At 41.9% G+C, this 22,958-nt stretch overlaps 2 protein-coding genes across 9 annotated transcripts; both read left to right on the top strand.

Moving 5' to 3' along the window:
* Nucleotides 1–3,863: 3,863 nt before the first annotated feature.
* LOC147305490 (uncharacterized) lies at nucleotides 3,864–10,398 on the top strand. Of its 6 annotated transcripts, none has more exons than XM_086278295.1 (8): nucleotides 3,864–3,958; nucleotides 4,711–5,046; nucleotides 6,806–7,150; nucleotides 7,844–7,903; nucleotides 8,273–8,386; nucleotides 8,723–8,760; nucleotides 8,832–8,990; nucleotides 9,612–10,398. In XM_086278295.1, exons 1-8 carry the CDS (start codon nucleotides 3,919–3,921, stop codon nucleotides 9,765–9,767), a joined length of 1,248 nt encoding a protein of 415 aa, XP_086134421.1. In that variant the 5' UTR covers nucleotides 3,864–3,918; the 3' UTR covers nucleotides 9,768–10,398. The 6 variants fall into 6 exon arrangements, with proteins under 6 accessions (XP_086134421.1, XP_086134419.1, XP_086134420.1 ...); XM_086278293.1 differs by having other exon boundaries at nucleotides 7,844–7,921; nucleotides 9,612–10,397; XM_086278294.1 differs by having other exon boundaries at nucleotides 3,865–3,958; nucleotides 7,841–7,903; nucleotides 9,612–10,397.
* Nucleotides 10,399–12,612: 2,214 nt separating this feature from the next.
* On the top strand, nucleotides 12,613–21,734 carry LOC147305489 (uncharacterized). Of its 3 annotated transcripts, none has more exons than XM_086278242.1 (9): nucleotides 12,613–12,667; nucleotides 14,561–14,896; nucleotides 18,848–19,183; nucleotides 19,374–19,442; nucleotides 19,621–19,695; nucleotides 20,003–20,101; nucleotides 20,497–20,534; nucleotides 20,615–20,746; nucleotides 21,113–21,734. In XM_086278242.1, exons 1-9 carry the CDS (start codon nucleotides 12,628–12,630, stop codon nucleotides 21,281–21,283), a joined length of 1,296 nt encoding a protein of 431 aa, XP_086134368.1. In that variant the 5' UTR covers nucleotides 12,613–12,627; the 3' UTR covers nucleotides 21,284–21,734. The 3 variants fall into 3 exon arrangements, with proteins under 3 accessions (XP_086134368.1, XP_086134369.1, XP_086134367.1); XM_086278243.1 differs by having other exon boundaries at nucleotides 12,620–12,667; nucleotides 14,558–14,896; nucleotides 19,377–19,442; XM_086278241.1 differs by having other exon boundaries at nucleotides 12,620–12,667; nucleotides 14,558–14,896.
* The last annotated feature ends 1,224 nt before the right edge of the window (nucleotides 21,735–22,958 follow it).

The following is a 22,958-nucleotide window of genomic DNA, read 5'->3' as shown; positions in this document are numbered from 1 at the left end:
GAATGCTAAAAAAAATGAATCTCAAATGTTCCAAAACAATAGTGTAATCAGCTCCATCTTGATATGTGCACTGAATTTAAGTAAACACTTTATAACAGAAAATAAGTGACAAAAACAACACACTACAAAGGTGGAGCAGGTCAGTAATATTACAGTGTTGGGGTTGTGTTGGGGTTGTGAGATCCAACATGCTACCTGTAGCATGCTGCTAAAGCCATAAACAAGTATTTACAAAAATCTAATATCCCAGACTAGGTACCAGGTCTCTACCTAAAACTAGTTAATTTAGAGCATTTTCAAATAGAAACATCTCTTACATTTAAAGTAAAATAGCTTAAATATAAATCAATGACATCAATGTGATCACACATTAGTGGGTATCAGTTCAATTTGATTTTATGTACATAAATCACAACAGTAACCTCAAGGTACTTTATTGTAACCCTACAATAATACACATGTCACATGTGGTATCGAACATGTGCTCGAACCGGTGCTTAAAGAATGAAGAACACACACTTTGTCCAAAAACCTCTCATGTTCAGCTGTTTTTTTGTAAAAAGATATCAATGTTAGCCTTTTCTGCAGCTATGGGGCATATATGGTATCACTCTTGGCTGGAAGCAGTGCTTAAACAATGGAAAAAACACAAACTTTGTCCTAAACCTCTCATGTTCAGCTGTTTTCCACTTTTTCTTTGGTCATTTTAGCCTTTTTGGCCAGGGTGAAGGGAGTATCTGCCATCAAACAAGAAGACAGCCGCATGTAGCTATGATGATGTTTGCTAGTTCACCTTACATGCATTAATGTAATAACGTGGTTAGCCTACTCAACGTAAATTACACACAAACAACATTAAGCTACTCACGCAGAGAAGAACGGCTGCTGCATCATCATCCTCATCATTTCTGCTACACTGGCAGGGCTAGGGGCCAGGACTCTCCTCTTCGGGTTCTTGGGGGATGTTGCTAACTCCGGATCCGATAACAGGCACCACACCTGCAGTAGATGTGCTCGGTGTGAGGTCTGGCAGCAAGCTATCAAATACGGTTCATTTCTCGGCTTTTTAACAAATGCTATGCGTCGCCAGGTGTTTCATTAGATTCAAGGAGTTACCTCCTTTGACAGTATCACAGTATCAGCTTAAAGCACTTGTTGCTGCTGAGTTTGCATCTTTTGCTGTGAAGTACAGCCAGATTTTGACCGCTTCGCCTTGGTCATTTTTAATCTGTAGCTCTGCTCTAAAAGAACCTACGTACCTGGGCCCGCCTACTATCCTTGGAAAGGTAAAATGATTGGCTAGAATCCAAAGTGTATGACATCTCAGGGGGGGAAGGCACCAAAATAAATCACCGAAATGTGCGCTGCATTTCAGTCTGGTTACTACCGTTTATGTCAGAACTGGTGCCATAATGGCACCGGATACCAGTACCTATCCCTAGTTGACAGTAGCACTCTCCTCACATTTTGGATGTGTTGTTCGAAGCTTGAGCTAAAGACGAGTACATCATACAAATATGGGACACACACTTCATCCCTGAGGTCTCCCAGGCATCCCTCCATGTAGCGCTGGAATGCTGCTGGGGCATAAGTAAGGCTGAATGGGACCCTCACCCACTCATAGAGTCCCCATGTTGTTATAAATGCAGTACAGGGTCTGCTGCTCTCACTCATGAAACCCTGGTGATAAGCCTTCCCCTGGTCCAATACTGTGAACAAGGAGTTGCCCCCGAGGTTTTCCAGGATCTCTTGTATTCTCGGGATGGGATGTTTGTCGGGCAGTGTCAGACATCATTCAGATCCCTACAGTCTACGCACATGTGAAGGCCACCATCTTTCTTCCTCACATACCACAGGTGAAGAATATGAAGAACAAGATTTTTGGATCCAGCCCTGATTGAGTAAGTCCTGTATGTGTGCTTTAACTTCCTGATAAAGGTGTCTGGGGATTGCATATATGTCTTTTGCACAGGCCCATTGTCTTTTAGCTTTTAGCTAGTATCTCCAGGTACAGATCTTTAATGCATCCCATGTCTCAGTCATCTTTCGCAAAAACATTGCATTCCTCCCTCAGCATCTGTTTTACCTGCTGCTGTTTGTCACTTGTCAGATGGCGCAAATCCACTGGTGGGTCCCAGGGCTCAGTTTGTGTTGTCTGACTGGACTGCACTGTGGGTGTGGAAGCACTACTGTCTGATGTCTTAGAAAGCTCACCCTCCATACATTTTACCTGCGGCATGTAGATGGCATCAGCATTGTGCAGCCATCCCAGTGTAGTGCGACCACAGAGGGTGATATCATGGTCAGTCATATTTTCCACAGTCACTGCAACTTTAGCATTATCTTCTGAGGGGAGCTGAATTAGCCGTTCTCTAACAACTAGGCCGTCTGCTCATGGTGTGTCACGATTCGGCTCCAGCACTGCATGGGACCCACTTAACACATTCTTATTTAACCAACCACAATGCACTGTCATCATGTTACGCTTCGAAACAAAAATAAAACACTGTTAAATAAGTGTAGTCTTTAGTAAGTATTTCAGTATTTACTTTAGTAAGTTTTATAACTACTTTTAGATCGCAACACAAACTCACCTACTCTGAGGTGAATTTGTCCAAGAGGACTTTTGGCTCATGGTGGCTCATCCTCGAGCCCTGGACCCAGCTCAGGAGTGGCACCACAGTAACCCTGACCCACTGAGCAGGAAACCTGACCATTTTTTGTCCTCATAGAGACTTCCCCTTGGCTAAATTCTAAGTATTGAAATGATTGCAATAAACTCTTCCTCTGTGTCACAACTTCAGAGTCAGTCATGAAAACAAAATGGGGATTTTCTTTCGGACTGCACGTCCATCATAGACTTCACACCCTTACATGGTGTGACGTACGAGCATTCAGCACCGCTTATTTTTAACCTTAGCAATATGAACTTCCTCTATTTGCTTCTGCATTGAGTATCAGCCCACTGTTTAGAACTAATGCTGTAAAAAGATTTTTATTCAAAGAAATTCATTAACAAGAACAACCACAGCAACTCTGCACACACTAAAGTTCATATTTACCAAAGAAACTCAGATTCTGAATGTTAAGTCAGTTCATGGTCAGTGGAGATGTTTCCTCTTTGTTATTGTGAGAATAAAATAATTCTCCATGTAACAACAGCACAGATATTAACTGTTCCCTCAGTGCTGTTGAGCAATAAGTTTGTCAAACTTGGTCAGTGTTGACGTTCAGCTTCCTCTTCTGCCACGAGCTGACCTCAGACGCATCAACAGGAAGTCGAGCTGTTGCAGCTGTTATAGACAAAAAACAGCCTCAATGCAACTTTTTGAAATGGACCAGAATGATCCTCTATCCTGGGTCTTTGTGCTGGCTGTCATGTTAGTTATGATGTAATATTTAAGTCTCATTATTATGTCCAGTCAAAATGAAACTAAGTTAATTAAATAAGGAATTATCTAATAAAAATATGAACACAAGATTCCAAAGATCTCATGGAAAAACTTACATCTTTAATGAAGGTCGGACAGATTTACAACCTCAGAGTCAGCAGGTACTGAAATGCTGTGAATTCTCAAGAACAATATGTATAAATAACAATGACACTTATGATCATTTAAGAGTTTTAATATTAGAAGAAGACTAAATGAATTTTAGCTGAGGTGGAAGAATCAGCTGGACACATCATCACATTTTAAATTAGTGATGTGAATTCTGGTTTCAGGGATAAATATAAAGAGGTGCATGAATGAGCAGGAAGCCCTGCAGCAGACTCACAGACGGATGCAGAGGGGAGGAGTGTAGAGGTGCTGTGGTGTTTGGAGGAGGGACTCCTTCAGTCAGAGAAGTGAGGCATCACAAGTTCCTGGTTTCCAGTGAAGAAGAAGAGAGGCAGCAGTGAACCATCAGAGCCTCATCATGAAAGTCCGTCACACTCTGATCTGCTGCTTCTTCCTTTGTGAGTACATTCACTTGTTCTTTCTGTCACTCTCCTTCTTCAACATGTTTCTGTTGTTAAACATGATGATCAGAGTCACTATGAGTCACTTTCATGGACGCTTCTTCCATTCAAACTGCTTTTATTCATGATTCCATGGATGTGTTTGTGGCCAGTATGGACAGAAGAAACCATCACAGTGAGACATTCATGGACATGTTGCTGCTCACTTCAGGACTTGATAACATGTGAAACCATCGTTTCAAACACAGCTCATTACAAGTGTTTGTTACTTCCTCAGAATAAACTGGACAGTCAGTAAAATAAAGGGAACAAACTCAGCCTGCTGCCTTCAGAGTTTATCGACTTGGCTGAACTTTAATCTGACTAAACTAAGAAAATCTGCCTGCAAACACTTTGTTCCTGATAACTCAGGTGAAACAGAATAAACTGCCTCACATCCTGCAGCCAAATATAAACTGTGAGTCATCGCCTAAAACCAAAGTGTGAATAACTCAGTGATGTTAAGCTTTTAGTTTCCTCTTGATCACAAACAGTTTAGTGTCAGAGCTCTAACAGGACTGAATGTGGATCTTTGTTCTGATCAATGAGGAGAGAAAAGTGAAACAGAAGATGATGTTTAAACTCTGAGCTCTCAGTGTTTCACATTCAGACTTTAGTCTCAGTGTGTCTGTGTGTGGATGCTGTGATCAGACTGCAGCTTCTTACAGGAAGTACAAACAGTAACTGTTGATGGTTCATGTTTCCAACAGCTCTGCAGGAGGGAAACCCTGAAGTCAACAACAACAAAAACATTTCATTTGGAGTCGTTGGAGGAAATCTTACAGCTGAATTCAGGTTTTCTGCTGGAACATGGAAAATATTCTGCAGAGGAGAATGTGAAGGAGAAAACATTCTTATTAATACAACAGATGAGAAGCATCAACGTCACAGATACAGCACTGAATATATAACTGTAGAATATGCTCCTGCTTTGTCTGTGAACATCACACAGCTGATCATGTCTGATGCTGGACAGTACAGCTGTGCTGTGGCTGAATCTCCATCATCAGTTTCATACAAACAGTTTGAAGTTGTTGTTGCTGAAGGTGAGTTTCAGTCTAAACTGTGGAAATGTTGATTTCTCTGCTTTGTCTCTGAAAGTCTGAAGAAAAGTTTTGTGAAACTGAGTTTTTTACTTAAACTTTTTATCAGTTTTCACAGGCAGTGACTCTCTGAACAAACTTCTCTTTACTGAACTGTTTCTTTAACTCTAGTCATGTATATAAACTATGGAAAAGAACATTCGTGCCATAATCTCCATCATGTCAGGATGATGTGAGTGAATCGTGCTGCACAGAACAGAGCAGACAGACACATTTATTTCATCAGACGCTGTGGTGGAGGGTTGTGGGCAGGAGACACTAACAGCTCTATATGAGATCGGCTAATATGATATCTGAGGTCTCGTCTAAGTGATCAGCTGATCTGCTTTCTGTGGTTGAGCTGGACGTCATGAGCATGAACTAAACTGTGTTCAGTTTCTGAGTCTGAAAATGGAAATCAAAGGTTTGTGTGTAAATTAGAATTTATCTGTTTGATCCATGTTTGTATTGCACAGGATTCACTGAGGCGTTCTTAACCTCACACTATTCTCATGTTGCTGGATTAAATTTGAGGCTCTGCTCTGTTGGCACAGTGAGTCCTGGTTCATGTTCCAGTGATGATGTTGGGTTTTTGATTCCTCTGATCACCTGCACAGGAACTGAAGCATTCAGGGTTAAAGCCTGAGTTTCCTAAACCACAGTCCTGTGTGGACTCACTGAACCTGACATCAGCATTAGCATGAAGCTTTTCACCAGCTCGCTAAGTTAACCCCTTCGTTGCCCGTGTGTTCACATGAAAGAGGCGGGAGCAACATCTGACCAATCAGAAACATGGAGACATCAGAGCAGCTGATTTTAAGAAGGAAGATAAAACTATAAAGAGGTTAAACACACACAGTAATACAGACTAAAGTAAACTGTGTTAAAGGCCTGAATGAACGCTGCCATCAGTAAGACTGTGAACGAGCTACTGGACTAATAAAGTTTAGGTTTTTGAAGTGATCAGTGTCTCAGCTCATTAAAACACAGAGAATCTGATGGATCATAATCAGCATTTCATTAAATTCATGTTTAAAAGAAAGTTTTAGTTTTTACTCTTTCAAATGCACCTCTTGTTAGAGTTGTGTGCAAATCTGATGTGAGGTCATCGAACAGCTGCTTGTTTTAGGATCAGATACTTTGATTATGAAACAATAAAACTGCAGTAGAAAAAAGAATCAGGGAATAAATTTGTATTTAATAATTAATATTCCTTCAGGCATCAAAGACATTAAACACCACCATCTGCTCTCAGAGGTCTCGGTTCCAGCGATCTGATTGGACAGTAGGTTGTGGTTTCCTGGTGATCTGTGATCTGGAACATAACTCTGGAGCAGATTAGCTTAGCATATATATTAGCACAGTGATGTAAACAGGTAATAAGTGAACCAGCTTCATATTAAAAAACACGATTAACCCTGAAGTTACATGGACAAGATTAAATCCTGCTTTGTACAGTAAACACAGTAAAACCTCCAGAGTGACACTAGCAGAGTGTCTGCGTGTGTCACTGTTTTATGATGATGTTGTGATGATGGCACGAGGAGGTCGGGCTGAAGCTGAACAATTCACTTCAAATCACTGTTGAACTCACTGTTCCAGCCACAGACTGGTTGAACTGGGCAGCTCCCAGTGTAACTGTGGGTCAAACTGGAGTTATTGTGATCAGACTGCATCATCTTCAGCACAGATAGTAACTACTGATCGTTTGTCTCTTTAACAGCACTGCTGGATGGAAACGATGATCAGCTGAAACACTTTGATAAAGAAACTGGAAGCTCTCTCACAGTCGGATGTTCCTTTGATCAGTCTGGAGGACAAAAGTACCTCTGCAGGGGAGAATGTGGAGAGCATGAGGTTCTTCTTCAAACAGATGGTGAAGATGATTTCAAAGACAGATACAGAATTGGATTTAGAGGAACGTCAGAGGAGAAATATAAAGGAGGAGGAATTCTGTATGTGACGATCACACAGCTGACTGAGTCTGACTCAGGACAGTACAGATGTTCTCTGAATCCAGCTGCTGGTCAAGGTTCATTCAGAGACTTTGAGATCAACGTCACAGATGGTGAGGTTTCCCTAAATATGTTTTTAATGTTGCTAATTCAGTCATTGATAGCTGCTGCCGTTTCAGATAACAGACATGTTATCTTACTGTAGCTAATGATTTGCACTTTTTCTGGAACTAAAATCTAATTTGACAGTTTTTCTGCAGCAGTATCAAAACTTGGTGCTATTTTAAAATCTGAATTTCAGAATCTTTCTTTACACTTTTGTCCCAGATGTCAGATACTGCAGATCTATGAGACGCTGCTGGTGTCTCACCTTTAAGAATGAGGTGTTCTTTGACTTTTCATTTCCAAACTGGCTGCAGGAGGACTGATGTGTCCTTTTTGTTAAAGTGCTACAACATCAGGAGATGGGAAAGGTCACAAAGTTTGAAGACAGCAGTCTGTGTCCACTCTGAGGGACTTTTGTGTTTGTTTCTTGGTTTCATGCACTGGTTTGGACGCATATTAATGGTTGGCTATAGTACAGAAGAATATTAGGGTGGTTAAAATACACCCAGCATGTTGAGCTATGATACCTGCCTACTGTGACGTCAAAGATGTGATGTGACAAACATCCTTACTCGCAGTGAGAGACACACTTTGACACACAGTGATGTGTGACTCTGAGTGTGTGAGCGGGCTGCTTTTTCTCTGCTTTTAAATAAGAACCACATCTAAACCAAACTTCACTCTCTGACCTGTTTCAGCAGTCGTCCAATCAGCCTCCTCACCTTCACTCACCACTGAGCAGCCCGAGAAAACATCTGACGGTACCACTGTGTCCACAGGTTTTTAAAGATCCACATCTGCACACGACCACTGTGGAATTTATATCAAAGAATTTCGTTAATTTAAAATATTTAATAAAAACTTTCCTCAAATGTTGATGGTTTGGTTTAAAATCCACTGCTGTGGTCTACAGAGATAAACTTAAAGATGTGCTGTTGTCCAAACACTGAGACTGTTTAACACTAATGCAAAAGCAACTCTCCAACTTACCCTGAGTCTGAATGTAAAGGTTCATACTGGTAAACACTCACCTCACAGGCCTCATATTACTAACATGACAGAGAAAATACTGATTATCTATTGTATCAGGAGGTGTGAGTGTAAACTAACGTCTTCTGAATCTGCTGCAGATGGTTTGCCGTCTGTGGGTCTGACTGTGGCTGTCATCATCATCATCATCATCATCATCATCATCCTTTTATCAGTGTCTGTGCTGATATTCTGCAAGAAAAGATCTGCAAAGAGTGAGGCAACAGGAAACACACACACACATGCACAGACGCGCACACACACACACACATGCACGAGCACACACACACACATGCACACATGAACGAGCACACAGACAGACACACACTCACACACACACATGCACAGACACACACACACACACAGAGACAAACACACACGCAGGCAGTGTGTGTCTAAGACGTCTTGAGTTGTGTGTAACAGCCACTGCAGCCGCTGTAACAGGCCGCCATGTTTAACTGCATCACCTGACTTCCTGTTGTTTTCAGGACACACACACCTGTCCTCTCTCCTCACCTGCACTGGTTCAAACTCACTGATGTGTTTTTCAGGTCATCCTGTGGAAACAGAGTACGCTGCTGTCACAGAGGTGAGCTCCACGAACTCTGACATCATCAGAGTTTGACGTTACAGGATTTGAAGTTTTTTCTTCTCCTGCAGACCAACAACGCCGTGTATGAGGAAATCAGAGACGAGGGCGGACAGAAAGGAGCCGCTCCTGTGGAAATCAGTTCAGTTTATGCTTTGGCCAAATACAACAACACGCCTGAAACCACCGATGATTACAGCGTGATCACTGCAGCCACGCCTGAGCACAGCGTAAGGAAAACGCTGGACAGAACAAAGCAAAACTGTAATCTGGGAAAGGTTTTGTGTCTGGGACATTTTTCCTTTGTGTCGTTCATATTGTTGACTTCTACTGTCTGTTGTGATGTGTCACATTTAGCTGCATCAACTCGTGCTGATCTCGCCTCCTGAGCCAAAACCAACTCACAGTTTGCCAAACTGCAGAACCCCTGGCTTTGTCTTCACTAAACTCTCTGTAACTTTGCTCTGTTTCCCTGCAGCATCGGTCTTTGCACAGATCATGTTCATGTTGATTCCTGGTTTAATGTGTACGCCAGAAGATTTTGAAAGTTGTTATAAAAGTAAAAGAAAATTGGGCGAGGAAAAAAAATCGTCTTATTTTTCCAGACACAATAACATCTGCTGTAATATTTACAGCTCTGATGAAGCCTCACAAGTGTTTATTTTAATACTACACACAGTTTGTAATTGCAGAGAAATACTCTTCATTCTGGGCGTGTTGTTTCCAAGCAGGAACCTGAGAAAGATCCCTGGGGTTTAACAGGCTAGCTTCAGGAAACAACATGAACATATTAATAAAAAAATATTCCAGTAAAAACAATAAAATCTCTGTTTTTTGTTTTTGTTTTTCAGGCTGAAGACGACTCGAGCAAACTCACCAAATCTGAGCTGAATAGTTCAAAAGCAGACGTGGACTCTCCCAGCAGCACCTCGCCTGAGCCTCAGGGAGACGCAGGCTCTGACCCGAGCGCCTCTCTGGAAAATCCACTGTATTCTACTGCAGACTAGCTTCTGTTCTGCTGATGGCATATTTTCTCCTGCAGGGTTCAAAATGAAGTCGTTCTCTCACAAAATGTGAGATTCTTTTAATTCAACGATGTGACAGTTTGAGGGAAACAGTTGAATACAGGGAGAGTTTTGACTTTCTGACACACGAGCTTTAACCATGGGAAGAAATTCTGCTGCTGGCTGAAGTAACCAAACTGAAAACTCAGTTAAAGTTTCATATTTTACACGTTCATGCTTTACAGTCTCATCCCTACATGAGTTTGTTTTTCTTTACACTTAGCCAGAAGTAAACCGTTAAGAGTACAGACTGCACATTTTACTGAGCTAAAGCTAATAACTGTTTATTAATTTTATGAATAAATGCTGATTGTTTTTTAAGTGAAGTGGGGAGTGTTATTGGCAGAAGTGTCCTTCTGCACATTCACATGAGGTCATAATAAGGATTTGTTGTGTGAGCATCTTTGCTTACCAACCATGTTCACTATTACATGTTTCATGCTAATGTTCTTTAAAGCTAATGTATTTATTTATTTTAAATTGTTCTGCAGAGTAGCTGTCAAATAAATGTTGAACTCATGGTATGTTTCTTTTTGCATTTATAAAATCTTCCTATTTTATAAATAGTGTGAGATTGTAAACATCTGTTTCAGGCAGCAGCAAACACAGGAAGTCAGTAAGTTTGCATAAGATCTGTTCTTCATGCCTCAGTATGACCTGTGCTGTTGACTGAAATTACCCTGGGAAACATTTACATACGTGATGATTAATGCCACCACTGTCATGTTTTCAGTCTGATTAGTAGAGAAGGACAGTAGGACAGATAAGGACAGCAGAGCGCTGTATGAGCATCTCAGCAAAGACCTTCATCCTGTTGGTAACAGAGGCTTCACAGGTATTTCAGGGGTTGTTCTGTCAGTTTGCTAATGTAAGGTAACTGTGAGAGGCTTTGAGAGCTGGAAGCTGGATGAATCTGCTTTGATTCAGCTATTGATCATTTTCATTTCATTTTATTAGTTTCTCGCTGTTTAAATTAATTCATACTCATTAATTTTAGGGCAGTTTGCAACCCCAGTTCCAAGAAAGGTTCAAAGTTGTGTAAAAATTGAACCAAAAATGAATTTAACAATCTGCAAATATTTCATTCACAATAGAGCACAGAAAATATATCAAATATTTAAACTAAGAACAGGTAATTTCAAGAAAAAAGAGAAAGAACAAAGAATAAAAAAGGAAAATAAACCCAGGCCTGCTTTAGTAAGTTCCTTATTTTGCTTCTGCATTGCAGTGTTTAAAACTAATACCGTATAATGTTTTATTACAGTTTTATTACAGTTTCTAGTTAAATAAATCAAACACTGGTGATTGGTCAGAAAAGCTCATTCAACAACTCACCGGACTCCAGCAGCTGTTTGCAGAGCCAGCTGTTCTGGAAATGAGGAAAAGAGGAGGAGCAGGTGAGGAAGAGGAGGAGCTGATGCTCACTCTCAGATTTGGTGGATCAGCGGCTCTCCGTGCTTCCAAAATGTGTATCGCCCTCTGACACACTGAGGCACATAATCACACACTTTCTCACGGAGCTAAAAACAAATTCATTGTTATGACAAAGTGACTCAGACCGTGTGTGTTTCTACAGGCCGTACACTTAAAGTCATGCATGCTTTGGGTTTGATGTCAGGTATAAACACGCTCTCTGTGCACGTGCACGGACATGAGAGTAAGTAACTGTAACCATGGTTACAGGGCGCCGTCCTTTGTCCATCATGATTCCTAATAAACGATTTCAGGTCATTATTCCTATTCTGTGCTTGGAAACCGTTTCCGTCGTGAAAGTGAGGCAACAACGTCCATAATCCAAGCAGAACAAGCTCGTCACACCACGTGCTCTGTCATGCCCAACTGTAACTGAGTGCATTTTCTCAATGCCAGGAGGGGGCGCCGTGGCTCACAAAACCCCCAGAAGTTGACACAATGCATGTTGACATTTGGAATAAAGTACTGTACATAAAAGAATCATTCCTACTGCCCTTCTTATACAGTACAGACATCTCTGCAGTGGGTCAGAAACACTGTTCCAGTTCTGTCCTGATGATTTTACTTCAGCCTCGTCGTCACTGCCACAAAATGTCTCTCCAACGCGTCTGATTGGCCCGTCGTCTCTACGTGTTCAAGCTTTAAGTAAAACAGCAAACGCAACACTGATGTTTGGTTGTCATCTATTTTCTTTCACTCTCTCTCTATAATGCATGGTGTGTATTATTAGTGTATCCATAATATTACTGGCATTGTTACTTTTTCCATCACACAGGAAAAACATGAAAACTAATCCTGCATTTTAGTGCATTTTTGTGTCATTTCCATTTTGTTCCCACAGTTTGAAAATCCTGTAGCAGCATTTGGTGACTTTTTACCTCTTATGCCATGAAATGGTTCATTAATGTTTAGTTTTTCTGCAATCTGTTATTTATTAAATATGTAATAATCACCTTAAAACTTTGGTTTTAGGTAGTTTCTCGGCACATGGTGACTGCATTATTTTATTATCATAACAGAAGGAGATGATGAGGCACCAAAAAAGGGGGACGGAGTTAATCCCAGTTGAAACAGAACCATTATGGCCCAGTAGATGCTGAAACTATGAGAGTGGGGATGGATACATGTCAGGTGAACATAATGTTGCACCTCACTCAAATTTGTTTTAACAGGAAGTTGAGCTGTTGCAACTGTTTCAGACAAATGAGGAGTGTAGAGGTGCTGTGGTGTTTGGAGGAGGGACTCCTTCAGTCAGAGAAGTGAGGCGTCACAAGTTCCTGGTTTCCAGTGAAGAAGAAGAGAGGCAGCAGTGAACCATCAGAGCCTCATCATGAAAGTCCGTCACACTCTGATCTGCTTCTTCTTCCTTTGTGAGTACATTCACTTGTTCTTTCTGTCACTCTCCTTCTTCAACATGTTTCTGTTGTTAAACATGATGATCAGAGTCAGCTATGAGTCACTTTCATGGACGCTTCTTCCATTCAAACTGCTTTTATTCATGATTTCATGGATGTGTTTGTGGCCAGTATGGACAGAAGAAACCATCACAGTGAGACATTCATGGACATGTTGCTGCTCACTTCAGGACTTGATAACATGTGAAACCATCGTTTCAAACACAGCTCATTACAAGTGTTTGTTACTTCCTCAGAATAAACTGGACAGTCAGTAAAATGTGGATGTGATACAGCACAATGGTGCAAACCTCTTCCTGTTCAGCCTCTTGGAGCAGAAAATAAAGAAAAATTGCAGAAGTTAAAAAGTGTGTGCAAATTCTAGTAGATTAAAGGACAGTAAAATGTTTTTATCTCTGTGCAGTTTGAAGAGTTGAATGAAAGAGCCGTAACAGAACTCAATGTAGATCTGGAAAAGAAATAAATAAAAAGTAAATAGTGAAATAGAAACGTCACCCTGCATCCTCAGCTCTTAATATTTGTGATCATGAAGCTGGGTTAAGCAGAGAGGTGATGATCAGTGACAGCTGTGTGGCTTCATGCTGAGAAAGAGCTCCACAGATGTGATGCTTGCTTTGAGTGTTGATGGAGAAGTTCAGAGAAGGTCAGAAGAAGCTTCACTGAGTCTTTATGGATCAGAGAAAGCAGATGATTGGCTGCTGAGAGAGGAGCTGTGGTGCTGCATGAGGAAGTATGTGAGGCTGGTGCAGGACATGTATGAGGACAGAGAGACGGTGGTGAGGTATACGACAGGAGTGACAGATGGGTCGGAAAAACATCAGGGATCTGCTCTGGTACATTTCCAGGCATTCCAGAGCACCTTTCAACAAAGTGCGTTGAATGGCAAGCAGGCGTGACAAATCTGCGACCTTTGACCCCTTTGATCATAAGTTTCTTTTTGACAAATTATGGAATTGGGCTGGTATCTCTGACACGGCTCTCAGAAGGTTTTCATCGTACTTACAGAATGATGAAAGGAGAAACTTCTGAAGACAGCCTCTCCTGCATCAGTGCATGATATATATATATATAATATTATATCAATTATATCAACTATTATATTCATTTATCTGCTAAGAACTTCAGATTTTTGACCAATATTTGATATTTGAACATCATTTAGGAGTTTTAAGAAAATCGAACCTCTTTCATTTGGAATTTTTCACACTTTATTCTCTCCTGCCTTGATTTTTGAAACTCACTGACTCACATCTCTCCACAGCTCGTCTTCAGTTAGTCGAGACTGCAGCGGCAGCTCAACACACATCACCTCTATTCCTGCTTTCCCTGAACGGCTTCCAGTTATATTCAGAACTCACTTCATATTTTTATTAATAAGACACAAAGCCATACATGGTTAGCCATGTAACCAAGACAAAAGAGTCAAAAACTGTTAGCATTAATCCCACTAGCTTAATGCTAACATACAATGGAAATTCCCATAGACAGGCTAAGTCAGTTTGTGCGCTGCTACTAATCTAATCAGATGCCACTGACCAGTTTTTTGATACTGTTTTTGCCACAGAAGCAGGAGCAGGCCCACCTCCTCTTAGTGGAGCTGCTGCACTACAGCACCAGAAATCTGTCCTGAGAACCCACAGCATGCATGACAACATAACAAGTCATCACTGAGAATGACCTGCAACAACAAAAAAATTATATTTGATTATGAGTAAAATAAAAAGCGATTTATTGGAAAGGAGTGCCATTACTGACACTAAAGTCTCAGTGTGACTCTGTGTCTGTGTGTAAATGTTAAAATGCAGCTTAGTACAAATAATCAGTATTAATGGTTCATGTTTCCAGCAGCTCTGCAGGACGGACACACAAAGGTCACCAGTGCACAGATGCATTTTTATAGACTCGCTGGACAAAGCATCACGATTGAGTGCTACTTTTCTTCTTCTAAGAAGTGGAAGATCTTCTGCAAAGAAAAATGTGAAGAAGGAAATATTTTAATTAAAACACAGCTAAACAGTAATCAACATGGCAGATACAGCACTGAATATAGATATGAACATAAATATATTTTGTCTGTAAGCATCAGAAAGCTCATCAAGTCTGACTCTGGACGGTACACCTGTGGTCTGGGACGAGATCCATCTTCATACCAGTTCATACATTTTGGAATTGTTGTTGCTGAAGGTGAGTTTCAACTTTTTTTTGGAGTTTTGAATAAAATTTTCAGTATTTCTGCCTTTTGAGCAGATTTTTTTGGTATATGAATTATTTATTGACTTAATGAAATATTATTAGGTCCCACATACTCTTTTTTTTCTTCCAAAATCTAGAAACTGCAGAACTGCAAATCTCAATATAGGAAGTATCTGATAAGGCAAACAAAATAAGACAGGAGACGATTTCAGGCACAAAGGAAAACTAACATACAAAATACCACAGGAACATTTAACACACAGCTGAAACACACAGCTACATTTAGACACGGGTACATTCAGAGTGTCCACACGTTCACTGACCCACACACAGCGCAACATCAGCGTTCACTACAGAGCAAAGTCAGAGAGCGGTTCCTGGGATGATGTGGAGTGTGAGAAATGAGGATCTAACACACAGAACACACAAAAGGTTTTTGAGTAATTTGACCGAAGTTGGGGCCATCTTCCCAATGTATTCTTGGATGTTTGTTGTCTCATCCTGGACTGTGGTGCTGACACTCACCAGTCCCCGGCCCCCTTCCTTCCGCTTAGCGTACAGCCTCAGGGTGCTGGACTTGGGGTGAAACCCTCCATGCATGGTAAGGAGCTTTCTTGTCTTTATGTCAGTGGCTTCTATCTCCTCCTTTGGCCAGCCTATTACCCCAGCAGGGTACCTGATCACGGGCAGGGCGTACGTGTTGATGGCCCGGATCTTGTTCTTACCATTCAGCTGACTCCTCAGGACTTGCCTGACCCTCTGCAGGTACTTGGTGGTTGCAGCTTTTCTTCATGGTTCCCTTTCGCCTGCGGGATCCCCAAGTACTTGTAACTGTCCTCTATGTCTGCAATGTTGCCTTCTGGTAGTTCAATCCCCTCAGTTCTGACTACCTTCCCTCTCTTTGATACCATCCGACTACACTTCTCCAGTCCGAACGACATTCCAATGTCATTGCTGTATAGCCTGGTAGTGTGGATCAGTGAATCGATGTCTCGTTCACTCTTGGCATACAGCTTGATGTCATCCATGTACAGGAGGTGGCTGACAACTGCTCCGTTCCGTAGTCGGTATCCGTAGCCAGTCTTGTTAATGATCTCACTGAGGGGGTTCAGGCCTATGCAGAACAGCAGTGGGGACAGAGCATCTCCTTGGTAGATCCCGCACTTGATGGTGACTTGTGCTATGGGCTTGGAGTTGGCCTCTAGTGTTGTACGCCACATCCCCATTGAGTTCCTGATGAAGGCTCTTAGGGTCCCATTGATCTTGTACAATTCTAGGCATTCCAGTATCCAGCTGTGGGGCATTGAGTCATAGGCCTTCTTGTAATCAATCCAGGCAGTGCACAGGTTGGTCAGTCTGGTCTTGCAGTCTCGGCTGATTGTTCTGTCTACCAGTAGCTGGTGTTTTGCGCCTCTGGTATTCTTGCCAATTCCTTTCTGTGTCCCGCTCATGTATTGACCCATGTGCCTGTTCATCTTAGCCGATATGATGCCTGACAGGAGCTTCCATGTAGTACTGAGGCAGGTTATTGGTCGGTAGTTGGAGGGGACCGGTCCCTTCTTGGGGTCCTTGGGGATCAGGACCGTCCGACCTTCGGTTAGCCATTCCGGGTGTCTCTCGTTAACTAGCAGCTGGTTCATTTGTGCTGCCAGGCACTCGTGGAGTGCAGTCAGCTTCTTCAGCCAGTAGGCGTGAACCATGTCGGGCCCTGGTGCTGTCCAACTCTTCATACTGGAGACCCTTTCTTGGATATCTGCCACTGTGATGGTTACTGGACCCTGTTCAGGGAGGTCGCTGTGGTCAGCCCTCAGATCCTCTAGCCACTGAGCATTGCCGTTATGGGTTGCGTCCTTCTCCCATATGCTCTTCCAGTATTGCTCCGTCTCCAGCCTTGGTGGTGCTGTTCTCTTATTGTTCCCTTGCCACTGAGAGTACACCTTTGCTGGTTCTGTGGAGAACCGCTGGTTTATTCTCCTGCCTTCTATCTCTCTGGTGTACCTCCTTATGCACCTTCTTTGTCGCACCTTTCTGCAACTCCGTTAGTTGGCTAACCTCCCTCCGTGCTACTTTGATCTTGCCCTCTAGCCTCCTTCTCCATGGAGGGTACTGCCCCTTGTGGCTGTTCAACTTGTAGCCAAGCATCTCACTGATCACTGCTGCCGTATTGTAGATCAGCTTGTTAGTTTCGGTAATCGTGGTTGTAGTTATTGTCCGTAGTGCTGCATTAACATCATCTAGCAGACCTTCTGAGGGTACTTCACGTAATCTTGGTAACCGGCTACGGGGGATCCAGGTTTCAAGCTTGGCCATGATCCTATATAACGAGAGGATGTGGAGGGTGAAGCTAACGGTGGTCCCCGTGGTAATCGGAGCACTAGGTGCGGTGACTCCCAAGCTAGGCGAGTGGCTCTAGCAGATCCCGGGAATAACATCGGAGATCTCTGTCCAGAAGAGCGCAGTCCTGGGAACAGCTAAGATACTGCAGGACCCTCAAGCTCCCAGGCCTCTGGTAGATAGATAGACAGACAGACAGACAGACAGACAGACAGACAGACAGACAGACAGATAGATAGATAGATAGATAGATAGATAGATAGATAGATAGATAGATAGATAGATAGATAGATAGATAGATAGATAGATAGATAGATAGATAGATAGAGGAGTGGTGACCAGACCAACCAGCTTACAGAAGTTTTACTCCCAACATTTTAAATAAATTCCATTCCTGAATTCACCAGATGCACTCCACTGAAACAGCTCTCCTTAGAGTTTCAAATGATATTTTAACATATATATGAGTTATATAAGTTACTATTTAAGTACTTTTGGATCTGTGTGCTGCCTCAGGCACAGCTGATCATATAATACTGACTGAGAGACGTAGAGCATGCATGGGCATTTCTGGGTCAGCTCTTGACTGGTTATCTTCCTGTATCTGTCACAGGAGGTTTTTGGTTGCGGTTGCTCATTTTGTGTCCTCCTCTGCTACCTTACCTTGTGGTCTGCTGCAGAGCTTGGTCATTAGAGCACTGAGGGCTCACTTGTGGTTCTTTGAGTATTTAAAAGTAAAATGGGAGGCAGAGGTGCCTGTTAGACAAACCTTTAGAGAAAGAATTATTCAGTTGGAGGTTACATTTTTGCTTTTATAAAAACTCGATTTAATTCACCGACTTTGTTGTAAAATAAATGTAATTAAAACAAAAACTGAAGCGCATGAAAAATTCAGCTAAAGAAAATGTTTATGTTTGAAATGTTAATGAAACCCTGCTGGATGTTAACTCCTCTATGGTTCATGATGGGGTGGCTGTGGCTCAGGAACAGATCATCTAATAATCAGAAGGTTGGTGGTGCAATTATGCCAGTCTGCATATCACATACCTTTTGGCAAGGCACTAACCACAAGATGCTCCATCAGAGTATGAACGTGTGTGAATGTTGGATAGAAAGCATCATAGAAAAAAGAGCTGGTGTGAATGTGAAAAGTTGTATAAAGTAAAAAAGTGCCACATAAGAGCCTGTCCATTTACAAAAGTGCCCCTCCTGTTATAGAAACAGAAGAATCTTCTTACCAAGCTCAAACACTAAATCATATAAGAGCAGGATGTCAATGAGTTTTCACAGCAGCACAAATAAATCGCTGTGTCATGAACCATCTGTGATGCTGAGGCACAGTCTGCTGTAGCTAATATTCTAGCTCACCACACGGCACGCTCAGAAACACTCGCAGCTCTCATTTCCTCAGCTCTGGTTAATCAGACCTCCAGAAGTACTCACACTCACATACTGATGTTTAGGATGGAGGTCGTTGACTGTTCCAGTCACAGACTGGTTGAACTGCGCAGCTCCCAGTGTAACTGTGGGTCAAACTGGAGTTACTCTGATCAGACTGCATCATCTTCAGCACAGATAGTAACTATAGATCGTTTGTCTCTTTAACAGCGCTGCTGGATGGAAACAATCCTGCTCAGCTGAAACACTTCGATAAAGAAACTGGAAGCTCTCTCACAGTCGGATGTTCCTTTGAACACTCTACAAGGAGGAAGTACTTCTGCAGGGGAGAATGTGAAAGAGATGGGATTTTAATTGAGACTCGGGGTGCCAGAGCTCAGAGAGACAGATACAGTGCTGAATATGAAGAAGAATCTGGTACAAGTGGTATTCTGTATGTGACCATTAAACAGCTGAGGGAGTCTGACTCAGGACGGTACAGATGTTACCTGGACACATCCTTTAGTACTGATCCATACAGAGAGTTTGAGATTACTGTCACAGAAGGTGAGTTTCTATACAAATTCATTCATGAATCTGGAGAATTAAAGGAAATTTGTATTTGTCTCTGACAGCTGCTAACGTTTGGTTTCCTTTTGTCTTTTCATGATGTTTATGTGTCAAATTGTTGTTATGTGTTGTTTTCTGTTGTTCACCTCAAACACCTGAAAAAAAACATATGGCTGAACTTCTTTAGCAGTCCTCCCATCAGCCTCCACAACTTTCACTGGAACCACTGAGCAGTCTGAGAGGACAGCATCTACAGGTGCGTCCATCCGCTGGGTTTGAGAGACGGAAGTCTCACTTAAAGCTTTCTGATGTTTCCTGTCTTTAAGTACAAATTTATATGCTTTAGTTGAAAAATACCACTGCAGTGTGTACAGAAAGTAAATCATGCCACAATATCTCCACCTTAAAGACATTATGTGATTTTTTTTAACCAGTCCTCCCATCAGCCTCTGCGCCTCCATCAACTTTCACTGGAACCACTGAGCAGTCTGAGAGGACAGCATCTACAGGTGCGTCCATCCACTGGGTTTGAGAGACGGAAGATTTTATAGAAGTCCATACTTTAAGTGATCATTTGTATAATTTTGCTGTTATCTGCCACTAGGAACCAATCAGAAGTGAGTATGTCATGTAGACATGGTTTTATGCTCATACAGCATGAGAGTCTGACCAAATTCTCCATGGAAGAAACTTGCATATAACTATACTGTACATGTGCACTCAGCTACCTTTACAGCCCACGTGAAGGGCTGGTGCTCACACTCATCAGGAGGTGTTTGTCTAAAATAACGTGTTGTTCTCATCAAACTGCTGCAGATGTGGTGCCGTTTGTGGGTCTGACTCTGGCTCTCATCATCATCCTGTTATCAGTGTCAGTGCTGATATTCTGCAAGAACAGATCCTCTAAACCAAAGGGTGAGACAGCAGGAAGCACTGACAGGCACACTCATCAAACTTCCTGTTTTCACAGAAAAGTGAACATTTTGTCAGACATCTCTTTGCATGTTGTAAGCTGTGTTCGAATCCTCCATCTGGCCTTCCTGTGCAGAGTTTGCAAGTTATCCCTCCAACAGGCTGACGACCTGTGCAAGGTGCACCACGCCTCCACCCTGTGGTAGCAGGGATACACTCTGGGCCCTCTGCAAACCTGAATTGGACAAACTGATGGATGGAGTTTGAATATTCGGTTGAATTACAGTCTCTGATCATTCGTGTGAGCATGAATGTGGGCATGAGTGGTTTTCTGTCTCTCTGTGTGACGGACTGAGTACCTAACTGCAGTATAAACACTGTACTGATGTGTTTTTCAGATCCTCCTGTGGGAACTGAACACGCTGCTGTCACAGAGGTGAGGCTGAAGGACTTGTAGACTCAGCACCGATGTTTGTGAAACCAGCTGATATTAGATTTCCTCTTCTTCTCCTGTAGACCAACACAGTGTATGAGAATATCCGAGCAGAGGGCAGACACAGCAGATCTCCTCCTGACTCTCATGCCAAATACACCAAACCAACCAATGATGACCACAGCTTGGTCACAGCAGCCACTTCTCAGCACAAAGTAAGAAAACACTTTCTGTATTCACGGAACAAACAGTTGTATCTGAGAAAAGATTCACATTTGTGATAAATATGAAGACGATATCATCAGTGTCACGTTGAAAAGCACAAAGTAAGTTTAAAGAATCCAGATCGTTATTTCAGATCAATAACCTGATGGGGGGATGCTGGATGCTGTAACCAGGTCTTGGATCAAAGGTCCGATCCTGTGACCTCTAACAACACAGCACACAGAGGAGCTGATATTCTGATATTTGTGGCGCCTGCTTCCAGTGAACACAAAGTCTTGGACTACTTTGTGAAAATGGTCTCAGATCAATTTAAAACATTACCTGTAATAAACAATTTTATGTTTTATTTTTTTCAGACTGGAGACGACTCGAGCAAACTCACCTACTCCGTGGTGACTTTTTCCAAGAAGAGCAGTGACTCTGCCAACAGCACGTCCCGCAGTAACACCAGTGACGTTATCTACTCCGAGCCTCGGGTTAACGCGAGCCACTCCGGAGGTGATCCGTTGTACTCTACTATAGCCTAGCTTTAGCTCCTGGGACAGGACAGGTAATGTTTGTCATGCTGTTGCACACACAGCACGCTCCTTTGTTTCAGTTCGTCAGTTGCCACAAGACAACTGACCATCATGTGCATCATAACCTGAGACTGCTGGGTGCTATAGAGTACACGCTGTACATCATACTTCATCGTTTTGCTGCATCAGTCTGCCGCTCTGAGTTAATTTGTGTTTAAGGGTTAGGGTTATGATAACATGCATGAACTGTATCTTCTTCGACCTCGTGTCTCTATTGTTGTTTAAGACGTGTTTTTGGGGTTTAAATGATTAAACAATTTCTAAACAATGATATCTTTTGTAGTTTGGAGGCTAAACAGTCTTTGTGAGGTTGTTTTAACCTTTTCATTTGTATCATGAGTAACCTTTGCAGCATTTTTATTTGCATTTGGTCGCACTCCATTTTTATTTATCCACTGTCTGCCTGATGATGCTTGTTTGAGTTGTTTCTGCTCTAATCTGAGTCCCTTAAGAATATTTTCAAAAACAAAACATGAAGAAGAAACTGCACAGGTGCAGAAGTTCCCGTTGCAATACGAGGAAGTCAAAATCGTATGCAGGTTTATGTTTTTACAGCACTTTGAATAGAATAGAATAGAATAGAATAGAATAGAATAATCCTTTAATTGTCCCACAAGGGGAAATTTGGTTGTAACAGCAGCCAGAAAGACACATATACAACAAACAGGACACAGGACAGAAACATGCACAATTTTTCTTACATATTTACATTAAGGACAGTGGTTACTATAAACAGAGTACTGTACAGTTATTCAATTAAATAAAAATAACTACAGATAAGAAGCAAACCAGGTTGTAGTGCGAAGCGGTTGATTAAAACAGTTTAAAACAGATTTGAACAGTTAAGTGTAATTCAGTTTGCAAACAGAATATTTTAGTTTAAGTGTTTTTTACAAAGTTATTAATAATTAAGAAGAACAGATTTAATGACAGTGCCATACAGGAACTAATGTACCATGGAAGTACACCTAATATATAATATACTTAGCAAACAGGCACTTGGATTATATTTTATAACAGTTCCCAGATATGTACCCATGTTTCGCTGCTCGACCCGCAGCGCTGAAGTTCCTTGGATCTGACCATCACCTCTCTGCCTGCTGATGTCATCACTGGAAACCTGTGATGTGAGATGTGAACTGGGTTGGTAGTTTGAGTCTCTTCTGGCCTGAGCTTATTTGATGTTCTGCTTCTCTCAGCTGAAAACAGTTTGCATCCACACTTGTGTTTTTTTTTTTTTATTTGAACACATCATAAATTTCATGGAAGTCTGTAGTTTACAAAAAAATAACCTCATCCTAATCCAAATATAACCAGCTGCTTCAATTAAAAATATTTGTGGTATTGAAGGGGGAAGAGGAGACTTTAAACACATCCAAGATGAGACTGACGTGACCTTGTTGGTTCTGCAAAATGATTCAGGTCTTAGTGGTTGTGTTCCTGACTAGGATAGAAGAAGAGCAGCAGACAGCGGACAGAATTCCAGAGGGAAAGTGAGCACTTCAGGTGAGTCGCAGGTAAGTTCTGCAACCTACCTGAGTCAAACAGCCACAGTCAGTAAGTTAAACTCCTTGTAGAGATGCAGGTTAGAGAAGTTGGGAATATCTGACAGGCTTCAGCCAAC

This window comes from Aulonocara sp. 'chitande type north' Nkhata Bay, linkage group LG20 (genome assembly GCF_057382095.1).
Source record: "Aulonocara sp. 'chitande type north' Nkhata Bay isolate Kocher_YH1m ecotype deep benthic linkage group LG20, A_spYH_male_GT1.1, whole genome shotgun sequence".
Classification (NCBI taxonomy): Eukaryota; Metazoa; Chordata; class Actinopteri; order Cichliformes; family Cichlidae; genus Aulonocara; species Aulonocara sp. 'chitande type north' Nkhata Bay.
This window is presented reverse-complemented; position numbering and strand designations above follow the sequence as displayed.

What these genes read in the sequence shown, in the direction of transcription:
- LOC147305490 (XM_086278291.1), top strand. Translation starts at nt 3,919, where the DNA reads ATGAAAGTCCGTCACACTCTGATCTGCTGCTTCTTCCTTT. An exon ending in GATCTGCTGCTTCTTCCTTT is followed by an intron (nt 3,959 to 4,710) that starts GTGAGTACATTC and finishes TGTTTCCAACAG; the next exon opens with CTCTGCAGGAGGGAAACCCT. An exon ending in TGAGATCAACGTCACAGATG is followed by an intron (nt 7,151 to 7,840) that starts GTGAGGTTTCCC and finishes GACCTGTTTCAG; the next exon opens with CAGTCGTCCAATCAGCCTCC.
- LOC147305489 (XM_086278241.1), top strand. Translation starts at nt 12,628, where the DNA reads ATGAAAGTCCGTCACACTCTGATCTGCTTCTTCTTCCTTT. An exon ending in GATCTGCTTCTTCTTCCTTT is followed by an intron (nt 12,668 to 14,557) that starts GTGAGTACATTC and finishes TCATGTTTCCAG; the next exon opens with CAGCTCTGCAGGACGGACAC. An exon ending in TGGAATTGTTGTTGCTGAAG is followed by an intron (nt 14,897 to 18,847) that starts GTGAGTTTCAAC and finishes TCTCTTTAACAG; the next exon opens with CGCTGCTGGATGGAAACAAT.